We start from the raw sequence: 11,913 nt of genomic DNA on the forward strand, positions 1-11,913 counted from the left end.
ATGATACTTGCTTTTATTCAATTATTAGCACAGTTGTATGTGTGTGTGTGTGTGTGCGCGCGCGCGCATGTCCTATGATCAGATGGTTTTGCATCTGAAATTGTGATAGTTTTAACCAAAAAAATTACATGTTGCCTAGTTGTACAGAATGTTGATTCTTTTACTTATTACTATCAGTTTGAAGAAACCTAATGATTTCTGTCTCTGATTTAGCTTTTACTCAAATTTAAGATTGCTCTCCTGTTTTTATTTGTTCCACCTTCCTTGTTATGTAAATCTGCTGGATGATAAAATATATATTTATTCTTTTTTTGTTATAGATTTTTACTATTTGAGAGTAATGTTATTCTTAGCGTTTGTCAGGTATTGAAGAAGGAAAATTATTTTTCATTTAAATGGGTACAAGCCACTGAAGTTAAGGCATCATTTTTATCTCAAGTTTCTTATCTACTTTTTATGTTCAGATCAAGACACCACCCCTGGCTCTTTGGCCCTGTCAGTTGGAAAATCTGATAGTGCATCAGATGCCGGAGATGATGCCTCCTCTGTCAAATCTGGATCTGCCATATCTAATATCAGCAATATAACCACACAACAATCACAGGAATCTTCGGTGACTACAGCATCTGGTGCTCTCTCTATTAACTCATCTAGTCCATGGAGTGTCAGTGCCCCTTTGCCCAGTCTAGATTCTGCATGGGGTGCCAGCAATTCTCCAGCCCCTTCCAGTATGGGCAATTTTGGCTGGAACACCACTCCCAGCAGTCTTTCTTTACCAACCAACAATAATCAGGGGCTCAGCAACAACAGTATGCAACCAAATGTTGGTGGCAATGTTTCATTCAATTCATCTATCGGAAACAGTTCTGGTTGGCCATCAGGTATCTCCAGTAATCCATTAAGCACTTCATCATTACTTCCAAACATGAACAGTGGATTGCCGTCAGGGACCATTTCTTCCCAGTGGCAAGGCAGCAACAATATGGTTGGCAATATTGGAGACTTTCCAAAACCCATTTCAGAGCCAAACTGGAACAATACAAATAGTGATAGCAATTTGAACAAAGAAAACAATGCAGATCCGAGGATGTGGGGTATGACTTCTGAAAAGCCCCCAGATGGGCAGTGGAATGTGTCCAAGCCTCAGTGGGCAAATTCACCCATCGGAGCTGGTGGCGATCAAGGGGGAAACATTTCTTTTGCTGAGGCAGCAGTTAAAGGAGCCAAACCACCCCCAACCAAGCCTAATGCACCAATGATGAGTACAAAAAGTGAAGAAATACTCCGCGCTATAGAAAACCACGAAGGCTGGGGGTCTCGTCCAATTAATCAAGAGACCACCTGGGATATCGAGTCGTCTCCCAAGTCTCACAGAAAGTTTTCATCAGAGAACAGTCCAGCCCAAGCTTCAAATGTTTGGAATAATAGAAACGGAACAGCAATCTGGGATTCTGTTAGGGACAACAGCAGTTGGTCAGGCCCTGCCCCTGCAGCAGGGAAGGCGTGGAATGGAGGGGAAAAAGAACAAAGCAGTTGGGGGGCAATGCCTCCCAAGCCAACCCAAGATAATTGGGGACATGGTCATGGAAATGTTGGTTCCACTGGTGCAGATTCAAAGTCATTTGGAATGTGGGGAGGGCCTGGGGCGGGTGGGGATGCAGGGAATAAGATGTGGGGCCAAAAACCAGAAGTGCGGTCTTGGGGTATGGGGGATTCTAATAATGGCCGACCTGGTGCAATGTCTTCTTGGGGTGATGACGCTGATACAAATAACTGGGAGGATCCACGTCGTCCACAGACAAGCATGGGTGCACCCATGCCTGGAATGATGCCTCCCAATCCAGCAATGGGGGGTCCAGGAATGCCAGGAGTTGCACCTCAGGGAATGCCAGGAATGGGCAACATGCACGGAATGCCTCCAGATAATAACCCTGGTTGGAATGATGCTCAGAAAACTGGTTGGAATTCTGGCAATGCAGGTGTGCAACGACCCAAAATGGATGAGCCATGGAATAAACCACCACCGAAGATAAGCGGATGGGGGGATCCTGTGCCTGATCCAGTAAAGATTGACGATGGAACCAGTCTTTGGGGAGGATCTAACAACCCAAAGCAGGTGAGTTATTATTCATCGTAACAATATTCACACTTATTGTTTTGGTTGTAATCATATTTGCACCAAACTTTGTAAGTTGGGCAAATTGAAGGCTTTTGACTTCGGCCTGTTGAGTACAGAGTTTAACTCATGGTTTGTTATGTTTGAATTAATGTGATTGAGACAAAGATGGCTTTTTCATTCGAAACTATTTTTTATTTCTTGTGAATGTTTGTTATGGTATGGTATTGTAAGTTATCAATTTATATTTATTAGTAATCATTATGAATTTATCTTTTGATGAGAATCAGGATTTTGTAGCATGTCTTGAGAATTTTGGTTTCAGAAAAAAAAAAAATTTGATAGGTAGCTTTTTGTATCCATGTTTCTCCAAGTTTAAACCTAGTCCCGCAGGTGGTTGGATGGGAGCATCACCCTTTAATCATATACCTATGATGTTCACATGGGTGTACGATCCGATAGTGATGTCGTTTCTTCTTCTCTTTACTAGCCTATCCTGCTTCTTTGGTTTGTGATTGTATTTTTGACAGGGGATATTTTTTTTTCTGTAAATCTTCTACCTGTTTGTTCATGGTTATTTATAATTTAGCTTATGATATCTTTAGGTTATGATTTTGATTTACATTTGTACTATTTTTGTTAGATTGCTTGTTTTTTTTGTTTCAGCGGTCTCTCATATAACCTCAATTGTGTTGGAAGAGACCTAAAGCAACAAACAAAAAAAAACAAACCTCGTCCCCTTTGTCTGACATTTTTTAGTTGCTTATTAGTACAGGACCTCTAGGTATAGACATATGACATGTTCCCCCCTTAACTAATGCTAAAATGACCTAAATATATTGCAAAAGCTGTGAAATCATGAAACACAGAATTGACAAACCCCTTTTTCATTGTCTATTGAATCAATTTCCACTAAACAAAACATTCTCAAAATTGATATTGGTGTACATCCAATCGCACAAGTTTTCAACTTGGTTGAGTAGTGTCTGAATTATTGGCAGTTTGAATGAATTGTTGTACTGTTATTATAGCCCATTTTCTGTATTACGGACATTTCTGTATCTGGTTGACCTAGCTTAACTTAGTATTATAGAGCCATGGAGCATATAGCAAATTGTTAAAATTTATAAATTTGTCTTCAAGATGCCCCCTTCACAACCTAAACCTGGAGGTTGGGGAGATAACACCGGTCCCCAGGGTGGTGGTGGTCAGTGGAACGCTGCTGTTGGAACTAAACCCAAAGTCCCTGCTGGATGGGATGAAGCTTCTTATGCCATGGCTCAAAGAGCGAGGGTAAGTCTTATTTTTAATGATTTTTTTTTTTTTTTTACTAACAGGCCTTGTCAAGAGTTTTCCAAAAAATCTTGGATGGTTTGACTGAAATAAAAAAATTGGTTGATAAACAAGTCTGCAATTGCTCTGCTTAACTTATAACTGATTTAATGACTACTAAAAGCCTGTGTGAATCCACTTGGACCCTGCGTGTTGCATGGTTGTGGTGTTTGTGATTTTCACTCTCACAGAGCTCTTTTTTTTTTTTAATTGTATATTTATTTGTATTCTTAGACTTCTTATTTTTTTTTTTTTTTAAAAGCCGTCCCTATGTTAAAATTTATTGAAGCTTAACCCTTAAATGGTGTCCTCAAATTGGCTTGCATAATTTTATGTTCCGTCTTCAATACTTTTTCTCATGTTATCTTGTTAAAAGCTTGAGTATTGTTTGAATATTTTATTTTATTCAATTTATTCTTTAAAAAAACTATTATATTGAATTTAATAAAATTTTTTAGGTTTTTAGTAAATATTTATTTATTTTTATTTTTTCTTCCTGACATCATTGCAATGATATCATCCAAATTTATTTTAAATGTTTTTTAGTTGAGATATGCTGTTTATAAATTTCCTTTGTTAATAACAATTGTTTGATAAGATACTCTACAGGTTAATTTTGGGACACCTTCAATTGAAGCCATTCCTATAATCCTGAAATTTTCTTTTCATATATGATACATTTGGTTACTTTCAAAATTATACAATGAATTTCCCACACTTAAAAAAAATAAAAAAAATATGAAGAGTATCTGTGAAGTGAAAATGTTTGAATGTTCATGTTTGCAGTCGGGAGGAAACCCAAATGATGTTTCTGGTAATTCTGTTGAAGTTGGATTTTGGAACGGTTTGCCTCAAGATAATAATACTTGGAACGACCCAGCTGCCCACAGGGGCATAAGGAAAATTACTGGACAGGTGTGTTGATGTTATTGAAAGTCAAAATAAGACCAGGATTCACCATTTGGTTGTCATATGTGATCTGATTTTTCTGATGTTATTCATTCCTACTTTCTTATCAGAATTTGTGAAATTTCTGTATTCCTATTCAAGTCCTTGAAATGGATTAAGCTGTTCTCAAACCTGATAACCATGAATGTTTTTATTGAAAGATCATTGGAAGATATTAATATTTCAGAAAATCAGATTTCATGTTATATTTCACCCGTCTGCATGCAGTTTTGTTTTCTGTTAAATTGGTTTTAAATTAAGTGCCACCCAGGTTATTGGTGTGAGTTGTATGATCATGTCTGCTGACATTTTTTTTTTCTTCCATCATGTGCCAATTAATTATTATTATTATTACTTTTTAACTATTATTATTATTATTATTATTATTATTATTATTATTAAGTTTTAATAATGCTTGAAGCACATGGGCAAAGAAATAATATTATGATTACCAAATGGCATTTCCAATTTTTAAAAAAAATGCTTACAAATTTATTTGGACATCTTTTGCAATATTTTTCTTCTTCTTTCTTCTTGAAATAAAAAAATAAAATGCTGTGCTCTATAGTTGCTTGCTGTATATTATATCCAGTAAAGGTTTGAAAATCTGCTGCCCAGTTACCCAAACATTTCAACTTTGAAGTCCTGAATATAATACATGAACATTCACCACCCTTCGAATCTTTCATAACATACTGAGCATCTCATGGATAATGGTTTGCTATAGAGATTTTAAAAAAAAACCCAAACACACATGAAAATTGTGTACTGTTTCAGAAAACTGCACCTAGTGAGGATAAATTGACTAGAACATTCCTACTTGGCTTTTATCTGCGTATACCATCAACTACATGTGAGAGATTTTTCCCTCCTGGAGAAGGATGATAACATGATTTGATTTTTAATTTATGTCTATATTTATTTATTTGCAGCAAATTGCACCACCAAAATATGTCAGTGGGGGCAGTGGTCATCCTACCCAAATGAGGGCCAAACTTTTGCAGCAACTCATGGACATGGGATTTCGTGTAAGTAGTTTCTTTCTTCCAAATGTTTTTGCTTTCATGAATGTCTTATTGCCACACATCTATTTATTTTTCTTCGATTTATTTGTAAAAAGACATTTGAAATGTTGTCATGCTTGGGAAGATTAATATATTTATTTCTCTTTATGTTGCAGAAAGAGGATGCTCAGAATGCCTTGATAACCCATAACATGAATTTAGAAATGGCTATCAGTAAGTACTTTACAATTGTAATTATGGTTTTCAGTATAAGATGCATGCCAAGTTAAAGGGGGAAAATATTAACAATAATATTCAAACTGTCTTGTATGTCATTATAAAATGGAACAGAGTGAAGGGAATAATCTTAAGTGTTTTTATCTAAGTCAGTTTGTTTCATGGATGAAGATTTTTGTCATTTTAATTCAGACACAGGTTTGTTTTCTGTTTTGTTTTGTGTAATGTTGCTGTCAAATGCCCACTATTGATGTCTCCAGTTCAATCGATAGAACATTTAACCTGTGCTCAAATTAATCTGGTTGGATCACATAATTTCAGATCTTTCTTTGGACCCAACAGTTCTTTTTTTATAAATGTGTTTATTATTATATCCGATTGTACCTTATGAAAAACCCTAAAAAGCTTTTACCACCCTCCATGCTTTAGAAACAGTAATTTTGCCTCATAGGCTTGGTGATTGCCATGAAGGACTATTTAAGCTTCATCTGAAAATTTTCCCCCTTTTGATGTAGACATTTCAAATCCTGAAATTTGATAAATAATTCTTTATTTGTTCCCTCTCTCTCTCTCCATAGATGAGCTTAAATCAAACAATGGCATGTCCAGAAAAGATTTAGACATGGATATCTTTCAGCCAAATGGTGGTGCACAGTCACGAATGCCCCCTTATATCCCTAAAAGTGGACACGGTGGGGATGATTTTATTGATTCTGGACGTTCTGATCAAGTGCCTAACTTTAATATGCCCATGCAGAATACTCCTCTCTCCAATGCTCAAGTACCTAATCAGCCATTTTTGCAAAACAGTGCTAGTCTGCCTCCTTCTAGTCTTAATTCAAGCACTGCCAGTATTAATTCCAATGTTCCTTCAAAGCTGATTCAGAAAATGCAACAAGCTCCACCAGGAAATGTCATCGGATCTCGTGGACAAATGGGTCAAAATTATGAACAAGTGCAACAGCACATTGTTACTCAGCTACGCCATGCAGTCAATAGTGGAATTATTTCACCTCAGTTGCTCAATCACACACTACCTAGAAATATGCTTGTCCTCTTGCAACAATTACTACAACTTCAAACTGCCCGTCAGAATTTAATGAGACATCAGCAAACCATGCGACCCGGTTCATCACGGCAACAGGATCATCAGATGTCTAACATTAGTCAGCAGATGATTTCCTTGCAGAAGCAGCTGCAGCAGGCGCAAAATGCTTTCTTTAGCTCTCAAAAACCACCAAATATGTCTCACCCACCATCAAATATGATGTCTCTGCCTGGGGATCCTCAATCTGGTGGTGCCCTTGCTGAAAATATCGATGCCATCAGCTCAGAACTGGCGAATGCTTCAATTTCAATTGGAAATCAATCTCGTCTTGCTACTCAGTGGAAATCGGGTTCGGAGTCCGCTACAGGTACTGATGCATCAAATGTGTCGTCCCCAGGTTTGTTGCCTTCCGCTGGTTTCAACAATGACAACTCAGGTGACAAATCAGGTCAGTCAAACAGCACCAATTATATGAATCTGATCGGAGTTGGGCTTGGAATAACAGGGGATCGCACTTGGTCCAGTGTCTCGTCATCTTCAGCCTCTTCTCAGAATTGGCCGTCAACATCAACTGAAGCCATCAACACAAGTTCAGATCAAAAAGGAAGTACATCGCTTAATTCAATCACTACCTCATCTGGCCTGTCCGGTGCAACTGATGCCATACCAGAGTTCATTCCTGGAAAACCATGGCAGGGCCTCTCAAAAAGCAGCGTCGAAGACGATCCTCATATTACCCCGGGTAGCATTCAGAGATCTCTAAGCGTCAACAGAGTCCATGATGACTCCCTCAACAGTCTCAGCAGCTCCAAGTTTGACACCAACAAGTCTTGGACATCTGCCTCTAGGAATGAAAACAGCTTAGGACTTGGAAACTTGGGCAGTCGTCCTCCTCCTGGAGTAGCGCCGCACAAAGTGTTTGGATCTCAACCCTGGCAACAAGGACAGGGGACAGGACAAGGGGGCAATGCTATTTTCAGCCGCCAGAGCTCATGGGCTGGGAGATCGGGTAACTCCGCTTTCACCCAAGGTAAATATTACAGACCTGCTTTCTATTAAGAAATTTTGGTTCCAATTTCAGAACTTCGTGAGCATCATCATCTCTAAGTCATGAAAACTTGTTGAAAAAGAAAGTTTGATGCCAGGCTACATCATTTTAAGGATTTGAAGTGTTAATTATTCCTTGTGAGGTTAAATTGTTATTATAGTAAATTATAGAGATTGCAATTTTTATCTCCTAAAAATTGTAGAATTTTTAGATTTTCAAGTAGACAGGTCCGATTTTGTGTTTTGGTTGTAGTTAAAACTCATGGAAAAGTTTGGCATCCATTATAAGAAATTTGGGACTTTGGGAATTGCTTAGCAATCAATTATCGATTTGTTGTCATCAATAATTTTTTTTAGACTCTCTATCTCTCACTCTCTCTCTCTCTCTCTCTCTTCTCTCTCTCTCTCTCTCCTCTCTCTCTCTCTCTCCTCTCTCTCCTCTCTCTCTCTCTCTCTCTCTCTCTCTCTCTCTGTCTCTGTCTCTGTCTCTTTCTATCTTTGTTTTTTTTTGTTTGTTTTTGTTTAATATATATTGCCCATCAAACCTTTATTGACAAAATCTCTGTACCTTTGTCTTTAGTTGGAGCATCAAATTGGAATGAGCCTCAAGGTCAGACATCTAACTGGATTGTCTTAAGGAACCTGACTTCCGTAAGTCTTTAACCTAAATGTTTCTGTTAATTGATGTATTTACTGCTTTGGCTGTTTAAAATTGATTGTTTTTTAAAAGGAGATTATAATTTTATTGAAGCTGGAGTCACAAAACTCTTAATGATCGGTTGGTGGAAACTTAACTTGTTCCTGCATTAAAAATTAATAATATGAAGGAAAACTATTATTTGAAGACAAAAAATCAGCATTGCTGGTACAGGGTATAAATAGTTGCACTATAGACTTACTGTCTGGCTCTCCCTGTGACACTGTACTTACAGCCTCTCTTTCGACTGTGCTATATTCTATGTCATCAGACAACCAATCATTTTTTTCATTTACCCTATGTCTCCTCTCTTTTCATCTCCTGTTAAAACGCAAGTTAGTGATTGTTTCTCTCTAATTCAATTCAAACCAGGACATCAGGTGTACTGGTGTCAAATGCAAAACGATACATATGGGTCAATAAATCGAACCGAGTCAAAGACGAGACATCAATGAGTGTTTGTAAAGTGATATACAACAAACCGCAGTGTCACAAATGGTGTATGTGGAGCATTACATGCCATAAGAATGGCTACTATAGTAGTTGGAGTATTACTAACAATTGTTCTAAACATGAAAAATCATTTTAAATGTTTACAAGTTTATGGGCTTTATTTTGTTGTTTACTATTGAATGTGCATTGGTTTGAAATCAATACAGTTCCACTCAATGCTCAATGTCTTATTTTCCTGCATGGTTATCTCGAACACTGAGCTATTCCAGTGTCCCGTTGCAGCTCTAAGTATATACGATGTAAAACTAAAGAAGTCATTGTGAATTTGTCACTCCCACCCAAAGTCACCAGGAATGAAACATGTCAGGTCCAGTTTATTTTATGATGTTTTATATTTTAAAGTTCCTGTCTGGGCATCTCAACCTATTTATGAGTTCTCAATTTAAAAAAAAAAAGATGTGACTACCTTGGTGGACTGTTGCTGTTCCTAATTGCAACTCTTAATCATGATTTTACTCTCTCTCTCGTTTTTTTGTTTTAGATGGATACCCATACAGTTCGTTTAATAGCACAACGTTATGGTGAGGTGTTCAATGTCTACCACAGTCCTGAAAATCAAATTGCCATTTTTCAGTATACAAGTAGGGATGCTGCTGCCAATGCCCAGAAGTCACTCAATAACTTCAATATGGGAAATACCACCTTCAGGGCTGATTTTATCAGTGAAGCTGACGGACAAAAGGCTATATCCCAGCTGTACTCTCAATCCATGCAACAGAACACAACCCCTGTCAATGCCAGCCAGTGGTCCCAAGCCCCGCCTACTAGCTTCCAGCCCTCTGGAGGTAATCGTGGTGGTGAGATCTGGAGCCAGATAAGCAACCCTTGGAGTGGGAGTGGATCAAATCTGTGGGGAGATTCATCATCTGCTGACCAAAATTGTAACCCCCTACTGAGCAACCTTGTGCTGGAATAGAAGTAAGATAGGAAATCCTCTTTATGCTTACCCCATCTGATCGACTGTTTGAAGACACACACACATTTATAATTTTTATTTTTCTCAATCTCCCATATGCTTCAACAGCAACATTGAATAATTATTCATGTTTGTTAACCTAGGTAAAATGCTGACTTTCAAGAACATCAATTGCCGCATTTTGTGATCTCTCAATGTAATTTTATGAAATGATGAATATATATTGACATTTTTGTAGGTGAATGATGATAATGCCTCATAGGTGTCTTTTTAATGTGTTCCTTTGGTATATTTTAACTAAATTATTTAATAATGCAAATGACTGAGGGTGCTCACTGCATTGGGTGTACCTATTACAATAATTGAAAGTGTGAATTAGCACACACAAGTCCATATAGAAACACTCATTATAAAAACAAAAAACAATGGTAATTTAATCACCAATTATGACTAATACTGTTTCTTGTGTATGTTGTGTACTTAGTGTCAAGTATCCGAGTCTTTCAGAATTCCCGTGGTCTTAATGGTGATGGGATGACCACCCCTCTTGCATTAGTACTTGATGTTTCTTATCCACAATGTCTTTTTTTAAAAATGAATGTTCAATCTTCCTGTTTACATCTTTGTTCTAACAATAATATTTAGCGTACTGTTTTGGATGCTAAAATAATACTGGTATAATATACTTTAAAAGCCTACATTGTTTACTTATTTCCCCCTTATTATTTTTGTTCATAATTGTTTGTTTTAAAAATTTTTTTGTTTTGTTTTTGTTTGGTCAAGGGGTTGTAATTATGTATCCTTTTAAGATTCCAAACGACAAAATCACATGCCTGCCATTTATGTCAAATTCAATTGCAGCACAAATAGTGCACGCATATTCACCAATGCATTTTTATGTATTTGAGATGTAATGTTTTAAATATTTTTAATGAATTTTTTTTTAATATATAACTTTTCATCTTTTAAAAAAAAATTGAAAGTGCTCTACTCATTCGTACTTCATGTTCATGAAACAAGAGTGTTTTAGGTAAAGGAGAAAAGGCTAGTTATGCTTTAGAAATAGACATGTGTAGATATATTGGAATTTCAATCAGTCCAAAATATTTGTAAACAAATGATTTGTTATGGTATATTTGAGAGACCTTTTCAGGTATACTTGTCAGTTTAATGACATTAAAATGATAATTGATGACCAGTGGCCACGAATGAGTAGAGCAGTTTTGTTTTCATTAAAGGGTGGATTTTTTTTTCAAGTATGAAAATATAAATAAAATGAAAAAAAAAAAAAAAATTAATAAGCAAACGAATGAAAAAATAATCTCAAATGGCATGATGCCTCGTTGCCTGTGATAAACTGTCTCAGTGTGCCTGAAATGTCTTGTATGCATGTTTCATTCGACCAAGTTAATGATGCACGTCAGTGCATGTGATTTTTGCTTCCACATAGGTAACATTCAGCTTGATTGGATGAACTTGTTTATTCCTCCTAAGAAATTCAGGCATTTATATTACTGCATTATGCAAATTTGTCACATATGGTAAAAATGTTGATCATGAACTGCTGTTTCAAGCTATCACTTTTAGAAAGTGTAATCACAAGTATCAAAGGAGAGCCACCAAACCTTATATTGCCTTGCATAGTGTTATTTTAATTTCAATGTTTAAATGATCACAGTTTGCTTAGATGTAAATGGGCATATTTGTCCGAAGTATCAAAATTACACAAAAAATCTCTTGTATCAGGTGATATTTCGTATTTATTCTGCCAAGAAGTCATATCCTTGCATATTTATTGTTAATTGTCTCATCAAATGGCCATACATACATACCTAGATTCATAATAAGTAAGTCAATATAATCAAAGTTGTTTTGTTCTGTTCTTGATCTGTGAAAAGTAAAGAAAATGTCACTTATTGCCATTTTATGACAAGACTGCTATAATGAATGTATTTCCTAATGTTCTATGTTCCTGTAATATGTACAGTGTAACCCGCTTACATCCACATCGCTGAGACCTGTTTAAGATATTTAGTAAATGCAACCATTTGAATA

The 11,913-nt window shown here is 36.6% G+C and overlaps 1 protein-coding gene across 4 annotated transcripts in view; it reads left to right on the forward strand.

Moving 5' to 3' along the window:
* LOC144972328 (trinucleotide repeat-containing gene 6C protein-like) overlaps positions 1-11,152 on the forward strand; it is a 28,085-nt gene extending 16,933 nt beyond the window's left edge. For 2 of the 4 annotated variants that reach the window (XM_078913422.1, XM_078913421.1), the window contains exons 4-11: positions 465-2,116; positions 3,260-3,409; positions 4,235-4,363; positions 5,329-5,424; positions 5,577-5,634; positions 6,216-7,715; positions 8,313-8,383; positions 9,424-11,152. In XM_078913422.1, the coding sequence (XP_078769548.1) occupies positions 465-2,116; positions 3,260-3,409; positions 4,235-4,363; positions 5,329-5,424; positions 5,577-5,634; positions 6,216-7,715; positions 8,313-8,383; positions 9,424-9,858 (4,091 nt within the window). In that variant the 3' untranslated portion in view covers positions 9,859-11,152. The remainder of the gene's footprint in view (positions 1-464; positions 2,117-3,259; positions 3,410-4,234; positions 4,364-5,328; positions 5,425-5,576; positions 5,635-6,215; positions 7,716-8,312; positions 8,384-9,423) is intronic. The other 2 variants (XM_078913424.1, XM_078913423.1) reach the window with 1 other exon arrangement.
* The last annotated feature ends 761 nt before the right edge of the window (positions 11,153-11,913 follow it).

Source organism: Berghia stephanieae, chromosome 5 (genome assembly GCF_034508935.2).
Source record: "Berghia stephanieae isolate SIO BIC M18660-M18661 chromosome 5, UCSD_Bste_1.3, whole genome shotgun sequence".
NCBI classification, from domain to species: Eukaryota; Metazoa; Mollusca; class Gastropoda; order Nudibranchia; family Aeolidiidae; genus Berghia; species Berghia stephanieae.